The following is a 13,713-nucleotide window of genomic DNA, read 5'->3' on the forward strand; positions in this document are numbered from 1 at the left end:
TAGTGAAAAAAAGATATGTAATTCATGGATGACGGCACCGTGTAAAAGCAGAGAAATTAAAGTTTTACGACCAAATATGGCATCGTATTGAGTTTCATTTAATAATAATTATTATTATTATAAAACAGAAAACATAACCATATATCCTGATTCTACGGAGAGATTAAACGTTTTTTTTTTTTAATTTTTTTATTTTTATTGTGGAACTGTCCACACCAGCGCCCCAGAGCTCCACCGGAAGGAACTCAAAGCTGCACACCGATGTGTTACATGACCCTGATAGAAGAAGGTTTGGAAGGAAAACTTCGGCGACCTCACGGTGTGTGAAGTAAAATGACCATTTGTCCGACATGTCTACAACAGCAGGACGAGTGTTCGCCGGTCTGACACGAATGGCAGTCAGTCGAGGGAGTTTTATTCACAACGCTTCAACGACCGTGAGGTGAGTACATCAGGTGGGTCTGTAATGGTGGCTGCTTCAATGAGTTTCATCTGTTAACGACCACGTGACTTATTTAGATCAGGGTGAGGGGTTCTGGCTATTTGTCCTGATGATAATGATTGCAGGATATTGTGGGATATTGTGAGTTTCTGTCACATGCTGGTCTGATAAAACTTCCAGTGGTCGAAGTGCTTCATAGCAACAACTCACTGTTGTTGCAGCAGCTTCAGGATTTATGTCCTCGCTTACTCACTTTGTCCTCCTGTCCACATCCTGGTCAATTATAGAGGACACAAATCTAAACTAAAGTGTTGCACAATATATATATATTTTTTTTAAACTCCTAAAGCCTGACTCACATTTCATACTTGCCCTGATACTACGATTATACTTGAGGTTTAAAAATCAATCAATAAATCTATTATTGCTTGATATTCTTTTTGTTTAACACATGAACCTTTTCTTATCCCTGAATAATTCAGAAGAATACAACTTAATTTTATAATTTGAATAAAATACATTAAATATACCTTTTCCCATTTTATAAACTGCAATTTTCTGTCATGTCAGCGTTAACATGCCCTTAAAAACTATTTCTATGTTACGAAATCACCTTACGAGTCCTACGGCACAATCCCCATCATAAATCTATTTACTATTTTTTTTTTTTAACAAAAAGTACAAGTACCTCAAAGTTAAGTAGAGTGCCAAGAGTACCTTCCACCTCAAAAGTCCGTCAGTCTTAACTAATGTCTTTTTCATTCTGTTCTTTGTTGAAAGAGTAAACAGTGTACGATCTTTGGCTCTGAGCTCCGAGAGGTCAGCTCAGTCCAAGAGACCCACAGATGAAGACGAGGAGCTGAACAACGAGCCGATCAAGTTCTCCACCAGCAAAGCCAGTCACAAGACGTGGAAGGTCGACCGCTCCATGGGGAGCCAGTACGAGCGGCCCTGGTGGAAAGTCCTCCCCATCAGTGTGTTAGCCACCAGCTTCCTTTTGTGGTGCGCACTGAGAAGCGAAACGGACATTGACAAACAGCTAGAGAAAGGGCTGTTTGACCATTTACCTGGCTTGCGTTCAGATGAGGAGGAGAACGTCCAAAGTAAATAGACTTGAACGTGTAACCCCAGATGTATGTATTTCAGGTGATATTTATTGTGGAATTTCTGTGGACCCAGTTCTAACATGCAAAGTGTAGTAATGAAGCCGTCCTTTGCTACAGCAATTAATTTTTTTTCAGCAAAACTGAATTAGATTGTGTTCAGCCATCCATTGCTTTCTGTCAGATTCAAATGTCACAAACGTGTGGATTAAAAATAGTTTGATCCCCTTGATTTTGGTCCATTGTTCCAGTTTCAAGTTCATGTAGCACATTTCAGACAACAGTGCACTAGTCTTCAATATTATCAATAAAAAGGAAACACCTGACTTGACACCAGAAGGGGGCCTTTGATCTACAAGACAAAATAATGACGTAAAGCAAAGGAGGGATCCTCAAACCTCCCATCATACTTGGCTTATTAAAAAATCCAAAACTTTTGTCTGTGCAGAACTAGTCTCTGGGAGTCTTTATTTTAAGCTTCGACACATGATCTGAATGTTGTATAATGACTAATGTAGGATCCAGACAATTCTACTAAAGTTAAATACAAAAGTTAATCTGGCCACAATAAACACATTTAGTCAGGTTGAGGTAGCGGAAAGTTTATTTACAGCACAAGAAATCCTGTGACATGCACACACAGGATTAAAAAGATACAGATTGTTATGCGAGGAGCCAGATCAGTGAGTATGAGGAGCTGCAGGCATCGCCAGGAGGCCAGGATGAGCGTGAGAAAAGCACCAGTGATGAGGCCTTTCTACAAGAAGGAGCTCTCCAATTGAAAAATAAAGGTGGTAATGGAGACTCTGAGACAGCCAAGACAGAGCTGCGCTCTAAAGAGGAAGCTGCCGGAGAGCAACACTGGCCTGCCTGCAGGCAACCCTCAGAGACAGAGATTTACAAACCTGAGGTGGAATATTTTGTCTGAACATTTACAGATATGAAGCGCTACTCTACAGTGGACAGGATACAACGGTTGGAGAGAACGATTAATGAAAATGAAGTACAAAAAAAGAATGCTGAAACTACAAATGACAATTTGAGTGGCACACATGCTGGTAATAGGTCAAGATTTACAAAAGAAACCCCAGTCAGCCCCTCCCCACCCACCCCCCCCAATAAAAACATAAAAGCACAGCAAGCATTTATGCACGCTCTCCTCTAATTCGCCTGGCCAGCTGAATGTCCTTGGGCATGATGGTAACCCTCTTTGCGTGGATAGCACACAGGTTGGTGTCCTCAAACAGCCCAACCAAGTATGCCTCACTGGCTTCCTGCATGTGAAGAAAAGATTAAAGGTTAACCACAGGACCTCATGGCCCGGACACTTTCGATGTAAATGTTCATCAAGTAATTAAAAAGTCAATGAAATCCCGTCTCACCTGGAGAGCGCCAATTGCTGCACTCTGGAAACGTAGGTCTGTCTTGAAATCCTGAGCAATTTCCCTGACAAGACGCTGGAAAGGCAGCTTCCTGATGAGCAGCTCCGTGGACTTCTGGTACCGACGGATTTCACGCAGAGCAACGGTACCGGGCCTTACGAAGACAAAACAACATGCTGCGTTCAAGATCCCAAAGCACATCTCCTCCATACTTCATCATGAAACTTGTCCCCCAGCGAGGCTGTTGTGGCAACAAAAAAAGAAAGAGAGAAGTGATCACCGGTACCTGTATCTATGTGGCTTCTTCACTCCGCCGGTGGATGGCGCGCTTTTCCTGGCAGCTTTGGTGGCCAGCTGCTTCCTGGGCGCCTTTCCTCCGGTGGATTTACGAGCAGTCTGCTTGGTACGAGCCATTTCTCAGGTGCAGGTCTAAAAGAAAGGAAATAATAAAAAAAATTAAAAAAAAATCAGAAGTCAAAAGATAAAAGTCGACGAAAAACATTTCTCACGATCACGCCGGCATTTAACTTTCAATGATTACTTTAGTACAACGCACCTCCGGCTGTGCGGGGCGGACTGAAATGACACCTATGAGTCACAACCTTGTTAAAAGGACAAAACATGCTCAAATACGATATTCCGTTTTATTCCACATCTACTCGGACTAGAAACAAAACAAACATCAAGCGCGCCAACTCCGGCTTTAGGCAGCACGTCAGTGAGCAAAATACAGCTCCCGAGGAGGGATTTAAATGAGTATCCCCCGTGTAAATACCGACCCGGAGCCCCGCCACCATTAAGCTACGAGGGAAACACACGTTCCCTTCGGCTCGTCTCGCCAGCAAATTTAAAGCTAGCCCGGACGGTTGCAAAATGGCGCCAGCTAACTACCGCGGAGGCTCACACAAATATTGAAGACATCACCGCCACCTAAACGAATCTGCTATTCAACCACACACGTGGAGGAAAACCCTAAACGTGATTTCATTAATAAAAAAAAAAAGAGGTTTGTAGATAGTTGTTTGAATTTAGCGAACAGTTAAGAGATAGAGGTTATGGCGCGCGACCGTTTTGTTGTCACGAGGATTAAGGCTTGTCCCACATTTCAACGTTTGCCAACGGTATTGAAACTAAAGTGTATCATACGTTTGGTGATATCACCAAAGTTTGAGTGTTTTAAAAAAAAAAAAAGAAGAAATGTTAGAAATAAAAGTAATCGCTTTGACTTACCGGTTGTATTTATTTCCTGTATAAACAAGCTCTCCTTTCTTCGTGTGTATCGTCTCGTTGTGTTGCCCGGGCAGGCGGGATCTGGTATTTATACTCGGAGGCGGAGTTAAGCAACTTCCAAGCCCCGCCCCCAGCCCCAAAAGATTGGTCCTTATTCAAATCCTTGACGTAATCTGATTGGTGGAGGGGAAAAAAAAAGAAAAGGATCCGTGCTTTTGCATTTGAAAGAGTCATCGGGATGGGTGAGGAGTGTTATCATTTTACAATGAAGCATCCTAATGTTTATGAATGAATTCATGCACCATAAACGGCACTCCCTTGATCTGGCATCAGTTTAGTTTATCAAATTATTTCTTTGAACGTAGCGCTTGCTGACCCCTCTCTTTCAATTTAGTGAAATGATGAGAAACAATGCTGCAGCTACTGAACAACAGTAGTTTCTGCAGTGCCACTGTACTTCCACGCCTTACATGCGTGAAAAATACAAACATGTCATTATTAACATGAATGGATATGTTATTATTAACATGAATGGATATTCTTGATAGCTCTGGGATCTGACCAAGAATTAGGCAACAGACTGGAGACACAACACAGCCTGAGCCTTTGAGCTGGTGTGGGCTGAGCAAAGAGTACCCAGCCTCTGTGTCAACAGTCTGGTGAAAAATGTATGTTGTTTGTTTGTTTGATCCTTTGGTGTTACCACCAAATCAAAATGATCTACAAAATGTTGTATTCTCCGATATTTTTTTTTAATTTTTTTTATTTCACTTTATTAATCCCCGAGGGGGCTTTGCACTAATGATGTTAAACCTTGAACATTACATGTATTTTGTTCTTAATTTGTTGTTTTACTTTTTTATGTTTGGCCTTGATTCATATCAAAACTCTAAATAAAACTGTCAGATTATCGGTAAATTAATTCGACGTGACCTTCATCCCTATTTTCTCGTTGCCCTTGTTTTTGTTTATCAGTAAAATAATAATAATAATAATAATAATAATAATAAAAAGGAAATATAAAATTAGCCTATAAATTCTGCGAATGTTTGTTTATCGTTTTTTTTTTCAGAATTTTAAATAATTATTGAAATGGACAAATTGAGCGTCCATGGGTCACATGATGACGACCAAGCGGAACTACGGGATATAAGGGATGTATTTCCAGACGGATCTGTTCTCGAGTGACACCGGGGCTAACTCTGAATCCGACGTGGTTGAATGGTAACCAAAGATGTAGAATAATTTATAACATGGATAAAACTTGCCTCACCAAAGATGTTTAAATCTCAGACGTGGTGAGTTAAATCATTTTGGCGTGTTTCAGCGGAAAACCTGCAACACTGGAGGAATCAGCATGGCCGAGGAAAGGCGGCTGTTTATAGGTACATGATCACGAAATTACGTGCTTTAATGCAACAGAAGATTAAAACAGTTTCTACAAGCCTGGCTGCAACTTAAATTAAACTGTGGGTTTAAAATAGCCTCACTGCTTTTCGTTTAGGTTATACTGTTATAAGACTAATTATTAGCGCAATTCAACCTCGGTTCATTGCCTCCAAATGTACATCGTGTATACTGTATGTCCCTTCAACAGATAGTGAACCTAAATCAGACAGCTCGTCACGTGTTGAAGGCAGAGCCGAGAAGCCCGTCTGTCCCAGTGACAGCACCTTCAGGTTTAACTTCTTCTCTGACGGCTCTCCGGCTCCTCAGGAGGAAACTTGTCCGTCAGACTTTGCTGAGCCAAACCCGATATCCTTCACGGGACAGGGCTCTGCTTTCGCCTTCAACTTTCAGATCCCCACTGCTGTAGAGGACATGGAGGCGACGGAGACCACAGACGCCTCTTCTTCTCCAGGCAGCCAAAAGTGCGTCCAAAAGGAGAAACCTTCCGGTTTGCCGGAGGCAAACGCTTCACTTGACTCCAATGTGCAGTTAAAAACTAAGAAGAAGAAGAAGAAGAAGAAATCCGGAAAGAATAAAAAGCCCTCCAGCACCGAGGAGAGTGAAGGCGGTGAAGAGCTGGTCAGTGTTGTGATGTTTTCCTTTAAAGTCATGAAGCTGACTTCTAGTTGATCGGTTTGAAAAGCTGAGTGTGTGTCTTTGTTAAGAGTGCTGAGCAGCAGCTGAACCGGCAGCTGGACTGGTGCATCGAGCAGCTGGAGCTGGGGATGAGGAGCCAGAAGGGAACTCCCAAACAGAGTTAGTGGGATTTTTATTTTTTAATCTCGTGCAGCGCAAAAACAATTTGCGGGTCATCTGATCGGAAGTAAAATGCTCTGAAAACCTGTAAATATAAAACATGCACGGATCTGATTGCTCACATGTGGAGCCTATTTAGGACAAAATATAAGATACGATCAGGTGTCGTTGTGCAGGTGAAAGCATCCAGATTTATATGTTCTTTTAATAGTAAGTGTTGAGTGGGTGTTGCGCTAAACGGGGCCACGTAAGTAGTACAGTGTGGCGGATACCGAGTTGCTTTGAGGTTTGACATCTTGAACGTTTTCTCCCTGCAGAGGAGGAGGCCTCTCGCTCGCTGAAGACGCTGCGGAGCGCAAAAGCTCCTCTGGCCAAGAAGAGGCAGGTGATGAGAGCCATGTCTGGAGACTACAGGGAAAAAATGGAAGAAGAGAAGAGCAAGCAATTCAAACTCATTCAGACTGGTGGGTGGATTATAGCAATGAGAGTGGATTAAATAGTAAAAATTGCTCGTATGAAAAAAGTGCTGAAGTGTCGTTAACTGACATGTTCCTCCCTTCCCGACCAGAAATCACTTCAGCTCAGGTCAAAGTTGTCTCGGACTCCCCGAAGAAGTCCGTTTTCTGCCGGAGAACTGAAGTCAAAGCCCAGACAGCCGCCACCGAGGGGATCCAGCAGCAAGCTGAAGGTCGGGATACAGAGCCGACGCTGCAGACGCAGGAGGGGACATCCACTTTTGTCTTTGTTCCATCAACCGAGGAGTTTCGTTTCAATTTTTTCTGACTTGTTTGTCCTGAAGGGAAACTTGTAACCAGGCAGCATGTTGGAGGGAAGTTTCTGAACTGTGTCCTGGACTTTCTGCTGACAGAAATAATGAAAAGCATAAAGAATTGGGCTCCATTGAAGACATTTGAAGAAAAAAAAGTATCTAACTAACAATTCTGATATGCAAAACCTTTCATTTCTGAGTGTACCATATGTTTGTAATGTGTTTTGTTTTTTTCTCCAATAAAATGATGTGAAACTGAAAGTTTTTTTGTTGTTGTTTTTTTTTTTACTGAAACATGATTACATATAGTTCCACCAAAGTAATGTGCCAGACTTTTATAATCTGAGTTTACAGTTAATAATTGATTCATGTAGTTTTCTTCACTGATATCTAACAAAGACTCAGATTGTAAGAGAAGCTTTTTAGTAATAAATGGACAAATGCTGAGTTGCCTCTTATTTTCAGAGTTCAAAGAGGCTATGAAAAGGTTGGTCACTTGTTTTTTTTTTGTAATTATTGTGTTCAGTATCCATTGACACCTTATTCAAACCTCTGAAGTCGCTTAATAGACGGAGACTGAGGAACTTGACGCAGCAGCCTCAACATTAAACTATCAGATAGTGACAATGATTGATAAGTGTTAGCTCCCTAATTATAGTTAATAACGCAGGATGATTTCCTTTCAGGGGTGTCTGTTTATTGCAGGTTGGCCTCAGAGTCGACATTTGTGCAGTTCAAATCCAGTGAATGGATTTTTGGAGATAACAGTGAAAATATCCAGCGTTTCAGTAACTTACAAGTTGTGACCAAAAAAAAAAGAAGAAGCAAACATTAGGTAACATTTTGTTGAACAAATCCATAATTCTGCTTTCTTTCTTCTTTGATTATCTGGTGAGTTTCTGGTTTTTCCAGGGTCCGTTAAATAGTTTTTCCAGTGACTTTTTTTTTTTGGACAGGAAAGGGCGGGGTCTAATTAAACACGAGCCCAATTGAGTGTGACACACAAAACACGAAAAGTTTCTGCTGTCGAAGAAGCAAACTACCTGCCGACTGTAAGTTTTGAAGTTATCACATTTGTGTACACTGATGAATTGTAGTTCGTTTGTGTTGCCGCTGGATGGCTTTATGAGTTTACTGTAGTCACCGGTCACTGTGTTGCTTTTTTGGTGGAGAAAAGTTTGTCCCGTTAGCTCGCTAAGTTAAATTAGCCAGAAGAGCGCAGTTGGCTCGAGAAAGTTCAGATTTGATTGAATGTGACTGAGATTCAAAATCCTGTTATCAGTCTACAAGTGTTTACAACTAAACCCTGCAACGGCCAGTGGTTCCTGCGGTCTTATAATGAGGTAACAATATCTTTTTGTTTTGATTTTCAGGTGCGAGGAGGAGGAGGAGGAGGGAAGGAAGGAAGGAAGGAAGGAGGGACGAGTAAAAATGTCCGAGTTAAGTGATGAAGCCAGTGAGTCAGAGCAGCTGGGAGCCAGCCTCTCCCTGTGGCTGGGGGACTCCCTGGTGAGGCCGGAGGAGCTGGATGTCCCCCTGGACCTCCACACCGCCTGCTCCATCGGCCAGTACGACGTGGTGGCGGAGTGCATTGAAAAGTGTGCGCCCTTCATTAAAACAACAACAACAACAACAACTAGTATCACCAGGTGCGTTGGGTTATTTCCTGCACAGCCTACAAACGGTGTGTGTGACCGTGTCTGTTTTCAGGCGGCAGGTGGACCTGGATGGCAAGAACATTGGAGGATGGACCCCGCTCATGTATGCGTCTTACATCGGCCACGACAACATTGCAAATCTGCTGCTGGAGGCCGGCGTGAATGTCAACGCCACCACTGCCAAAGGACTGTCCCCCTTGATCCTGGCAGCCAGCTGTGGGAATGAAAGCATCGCATACTTCCTGCTTCAGGTGCAAAATCATCCCGCAATCACTCGTGGCGTGTTTCGTTGGAGAGTTTCATTCAAGCAGCATGCGCATCGTTTTTATGCAAAAGTTTTGGTCATTTAGATGATGACTCAATTGAGGCTGCAAATAATGATTATTTCAATTATTGATTCATCTGTTGATTAATTCCTTGATTAAACGATCGGGTGATTAAAATGACAGAAAACTGGGGAAAAAAAATTGAGTGTTTGGTTTAGATTTAACTAAATTTGTATCTAAAATTTCAGTGTAAACAGTCTTCATTGGTTTTCAGTCAGACTTGTTTTTTTTCTTAAAGCAAGGTGCCGAGCTGGAGCTGAAGGACTCTCGAGGCTGGACGGCTCTGTTCCACTGTACGAGCACAGGCCACCAGCAGATGGTCAAGTTCCTGCTGGATAACAATGCAGATGCCAATGTCAAGTGTGTGTCTTAATTAACCTTAGAACCACAGCAATGACCATCTGCTCTGAGTTTTTGCTGACTCCATCCTTCATCCACAGGGAGCCAGGGTCCAGCTTCACCCCTCTGATGGAGGCTGCTGCTTCTGGACATGAAATCATCGTTCAGTACCTGCTTGATCATGTGAGTAGGTTAAAGTCTACAAACATGCTGTTCTTTTGTTCAAGGCTTGTTTGGGCAATCCAGTGGCCGAGTGGTTAGGGTGCAAGTCTGCACTCTGCACCCTAACCACTCATGAGGTTAAAGCAGCTGACTTCCTGTATGACTTCCTCTGTTCACATTTCATCCGTCTCTACTGCGCTGTCTAAATGAGAGTGAAATGCCAAAAAAAAAAAAAAAAATCTGTCAAGGATGGAGTCACGGCACCAAAAAAATGTATCCAAAATGAATCGCACGTCGCTGAGGATGGACGATGACGTTCCAGAAAGAAGGAGGCTCAGTGTCCTGCTCACAGAAATGTAATGCCTCACGATCCTCACCTCCCGTTTTCTTTTATTATTTTTTATAGAAAGTTAAAGTCGACGACCGCAACTCTAAAGGAGAGAATGCCCGTGCTCTGGCCATGATATACGGCTATACCAAGATCGCAGGCCTCATCGACTCACGTTCTCCAAGAATAAAACCAGGTAGTTAAGCGTAAATCTCATTTTATATTTTCACAAAATATATTTTAGTTCTTTTTTTTTCTGATGAATTTCTTTTGTTTTTCGACTTCTCAGTACACTTCGAAGACCTGAGCTCCTCCGAGGACTCGGACAGCGCGCCGCCAAGGATCAGGCCGAGTCGAATCCGAGCCAAAGGTGTCAGCATCCACGATGGGCCTCAGGCCATCGCCAAGTTCCGAGTAGGAGGCACCAGCAAACTGTGTGGTAGTGTCACATTAAAATATCCAGTCTTGAAACGTGTATCTGCGCTGGGCCAAACCAGCTATGGAGTCCAGACAAGTTTTTCCTTGACGGCTCACATTCTGCTGAGAGCTTGCCACAGAACTCATCCTAAAATGTGACAGAAACCTGATGAGACACTTCCTTGGCAGTCTTGCATTCATTACTGAAGGTGCGGGTTGGACATGTCACTTCTTGTCCTCATAGAGCCTCCCGCTGCGCTGCCAGGCTACATGACATTTCGTGATATTGGCGAACAGAGCGAGGGCATCTGCTACCGTGACGTGACCTCGCCCATCAACGAGCTGGACGGCCAGAGCAACAGCAGCAGAGGTGAGCGGCACGCCGTCACACATCGAAGATACTTCACGCGTCTTCACGGTCGGTATGGCCATTGATTAAAGTGGTCGGTCAAAGCGCTTGTTGTTCTTCTGATATGGCTGCAGATGACAGTCCATTCTTTCACAACGACATGCCCACCATGAGGAGCAGCAGCAGCAGCAGCGAAGGCCAGCCTCATGTGATCGGCCTCAACTGGGAAGGCTCTGTGGAGAGTAACGAGGTGAGCACACAGCCCCCAGTTTTGGAGCGTAAACACCAGACCTTTTGATACGTGCTGACGGACGATGTTCTCCACCAGGACTCCGACCAGAGCAAAAAGAGCAGCTCTCGCAGAATAAATAAGGGTCATCACTATAAAGGCAAGGCTCGCCATGGAAACAGCGATGCGGCTCACTCCGTCGGGACAGGAAACTGTGCGATACGCACACATGTCGGTCTTCCACCTTCCTATATTGGTCCGAAGGTACGTGTCGGTTCACTTCTTGATGTAACGGCAATGTCACGTTTAAGGTTTGTGTCCGTTTCACGGGCAGTCTATTCAGATTTGATTGTGTTCGCGCCCTAAAATCTCGTTTCCCTGCAGGATCTGGCAGAGTTCTTGGAGCAAATCGGCTTCTCCAAGTACTTCCCGTTACTTGACGAGCAAGACATCGACCTGCGGATATTTCTCACCCTGACAGAGAATGATCTCAAAGAAATTGGGATCACGTAAGAGACTTCACACCGTTGTTTCATATTTACCCGAGTACATGCAGTGTTTTTGTGAAGTATGAAATGCTGAATCTGCTCTTGCTCTTCAGGTTGTTTGGACCAAAGCGCAAGATGACTTCGGCCATTGCAAGGTGGCACAGCAGCGCTCGACCACCGAGCGACGCTCTGGAACAGGCGTATGCTGATCAGCTTGAGGCCGAGATGCAAGAGATGGCCATTCAGCTGCACAAGGTAACCTTGGGAGCCGACAGCCTCCGGAACTTCCCATTTGTGACCTTTTATGGACTTGGCTGAACATCGGTTTTACCTCGTGTAGCGCTGCGAGGAGATAGAGAGCCTGCAGAGCCAGGTGTCCCAGGAGAAAGAGCTGCGGACGGTGATGGAGGGATGTCTGATGGAGGACAAAATGGCATGGAAGAGGGTCCACGCCGAGCTGGTGGAAAATCACCGGCTGGCCCAGGACGTGAGCACCAACCTGGCGAAGGCCCGGGCCTGCCGCGCTGAGCTGCTCTCCTGTTCCACTACAGAGGGGAACAGCAGTTCGTACGATGGCGGGGAAGATGAGGCAAAAATTGACACTGGTGTTAAAGGTGAGTTTAGGTGGCCTCTGTTGGATAACTTGCTTTTAAATTTCAAATTGTGATTTTAAAAAGTGATCCGACATCCTCTTGTAGCTGGGGAGGGACCGACTTCCTCCGGTGTGGCAGAGCTGATGAAGAGGTTGGATTCCTATGAAGAAGAACTGGGTGAGAAGTTGTAATGCTCGGTGATTACAGTGTTTTTGTTTTTTTGGTGGTCACTGGAGTGTAATTCTGATATCTGGCACTTTCATCATCACAGCAGGGACTCTGCAAACCCTGCTTCAGAGTCTGAGGCGACTGAGTACCCCCGAAAATGTCTCAGAGAGCTGGGAACGGCCTTAATTTTTCCAGGTGATGACAAACTCTCACAAGGTTGACAGAATAGAAGTTGGAGGAACTCTGCAGCTACTAAAACAAAGTAACCTCTCTCCTTTATTTTGAAGGGGCTTCAGCCGATAACGACGGAGGGTGATCTAACCATCCGGATGGTGATCTAACCGTCAGGATGGGGATCTAACCATCCTGAACAATCTCACTGAAATGCGAGGAGGCCAAAGACAAGGCCAGCCCTGCCGGACCAGAGCGGCTCGGCGAGTGACGCAAAGCTGCTGCTTGCCTCGGATTGGCTGATGGACCAGAGCTCGCCAGATGTGGAGAAGGCCGAGGGCAACACAGCTGCTGCTGCTGCTGGACAACGACAAGCAGGCAGAGAGGGTACCTGACCTTCACACGCTTGTGCTGGTGTTTGCTGGGCTCCTGTGGTTGGATTGTGCAGATGCACAAGAGAGGGAGGAAGAGGAGGAGGAGGAAGAGGAGGGACTGACTGCGGATCAGAGGCTGTAATACTGGGATGTATTTCTTTCTTCCGGTATTAAAGCTGGAGTCTGTGATTCTGGAGAAAGAGTTTTGACGTTTCATCTCAACCGCAAAACAATTACAGTGCTCCATGCAGTGCTGCTTCAGCAGCTCTGCACGCGTTGCCATGGCAGCGACACCAACAACATGGCGAGAGGGGTCCAGACTTTTGAGTGGAAGTTAAATCTCTTTCTCATAGCTGACGCAAAGCATACATTACAATATAAAATGTAATAAAATGAACGACATCTAAATCATGTAAACGGTCGGAAAACAGCAAGTAGCTCTACAAATACACTCAGGTTAACTATAAACACTAACCGTGTGTAACATAAACATGTTTAAACATTATATTCACATTTTATGGATGCATCTGTAAATAAAAATGTATATGATGTCACTGTTCTGAGGTAGGAGAGGTCCCGCATGGAGGTTGATGACGGTCTGTACAAGCCACTTTGTTTGTTTCCCGTTTACACAACCAGGACTGTGTCATTTACAAATATACATCCTCGGAGGTTCTGTCAATTCATTGTACCGTTTTTCACTTGCAAATGAAGAAACATTATGAAGACAGTGACTTCAGAATGGCCACATTTTTAGAGCGAAATAACAATTTCATATTTTTGTCAAACTATACCTGACAGTCCAGTTGGCGATGTCCCTCGGTGTTGCCGTTAAGTGGTTCGTCATCACTCGGTAGATTCATTTGTAAAGCTTCTTGAACATGAACTGTTTCACTCTGAAATCCTCTAAATGTCACAATGACTCTTATATTTGAACCTGAATAAAACCTGCCTGACAACTGATGTTTCATATTTCAATA

General features: G+C 44.1%; 4 protein-coding genes across 5 annotated transcripts; 3 read left to right on the top strand and 1 right to left on the bottom strand.

The window, feature by feature from the left end:
* Window positions 1-230: 230 nt before the first annotated feature.
* Window positions 231-1,777, top strand: uqcc4 (ubiquinol-cytochrome c reductase complex assembly factor 4). The gene is made up of 2 exons (XM_069691494.1): window positions 231-442; window positions 1,223-1,777. The coding sequence occupies exons 1-2, from the start codon at window positions 351-353 to the stop codon at window positions 1,551-1,553; spliced, it is 423 nt and encodes a 140-aa protein (XP_069547595.1). The 5' UTR covers window positions 231-350; the 3' UTR covers window positions 1,554-1,777.
* A 354-nt stretch (window positions 1,778-2,131) lies between these two features.
* h3f3d (H3 histone, family 3D) lies at window positions 2,132-4,229 on the bottom strand. Its single transcript, XM_069691495.1, has 4 exons — window positions 4,158-4,229; window positions 3,214-3,356; window positions 2,928-3,081; window positions 2,132-2,819 (listed from the first exon to the last, which is right to left on the bottom strand). The coding sequence occupies exons 2-4, from the start codon at window positions 3,339-3,341 to the stop codon at window positions 2,691-2,693; spliced, it is 411 nt and encodes a 136-aa protein (XP_069547596.1). The 5' UTR covers window positions 3,342-3,356; window positions 4,158-4,229; the 3' UTR covers window positions 2,132-2,690.
* A 1,107-nt stretch (window positions 4,230-5,336) lies between these two features.
* Window positions 5,337-7,386, top strand: cunh8orf33 (chromosome unknown C8orf33 homolog). The gene is made up of 5 exons (XM_069691238.1): window positions 5,337-5,542; window positions 5,755-6,185; window positions 6,272-6,362; window positions 6,680-6,826; window positions 6,931-7,386. The coding sequence occupies exons 1-5, from the start codon at window positions 5,515-5,517 to the stop codon at window positions 7,143-7,145; spliced, it is 912 nt and encodes a 303-aa protein (XP_069547339.1). The 5' UTR covers window positions 5,337-5,514; the 3' UTR covers window positions 7,146-7,386.
* Window positions 7,387-8,132: 746 nt separating this feature from the next.
* On the top strand, window positions 8,133-13,711 carry anks3 (ankyrin repeat and sterile alpha motif domain containing 3). 2 transcript variants are annotated; one of them, XM_069691482.1, is made up of 16 exons: window positions 8,133-8,183; window positions 8,505-8,729; window positions 8,842-9,040; window positions 9,354-9,475; window positions 9,556-9,637; window positions 10,023-10,140; window positions 10,234-10,383; window positions 10,606-10,731; window positions 10,845-10,960; window positions 11,039-11,203; window positions 11,324-11,448; window positions 11,541-11,682; window positions 11,768-12,041; window positions 12,126-12,197; window positions 12,292-12,383; window positions 12,476-13,711. In XM_069691482.1, exons 2-15 carry the CDS (start codon window positions 8,563-8,565, stop codon window positions 12,372-12,374), a joined length of 1,941 nt encoding a protein of 646 aa, XP_069547583.1. In that variant the 5' UTR covers window positions 8,133-8,183; window positions 8,505-8,562; the 3' UTR covers window positions 12,375-12,383; window positions 12,476-13,711. The 2 variants fall into 2 exon arrangements, with proteins under 2 accessions (XP_069547583.1, XP_069547584.1); XM_069691483.1 differs by lacking the exon at window positions 8,133-8,183 and having other exon boundaries at window positions 8,659-8,731.
* Window positions 13,712-13,713: the final 2 nt, after the last annotated feature.

Source organism: Brachyistius frenatus, unplaced genomic scaffold, assembly GCF_029030835.1.
Source record: "Brachyistius frenatus isolate BFR_SWC_R1_liver_20210118 unplaced genomic scaffold, ASM2903083v1 Contig_11, whole genome shotgun sequence".
Taxonomy (NCBI): Eukaryota; Metazoa; Chordata; class Actinopteri; family Embiotocidae; genus Brachyistius; species Brachyistius frenatus.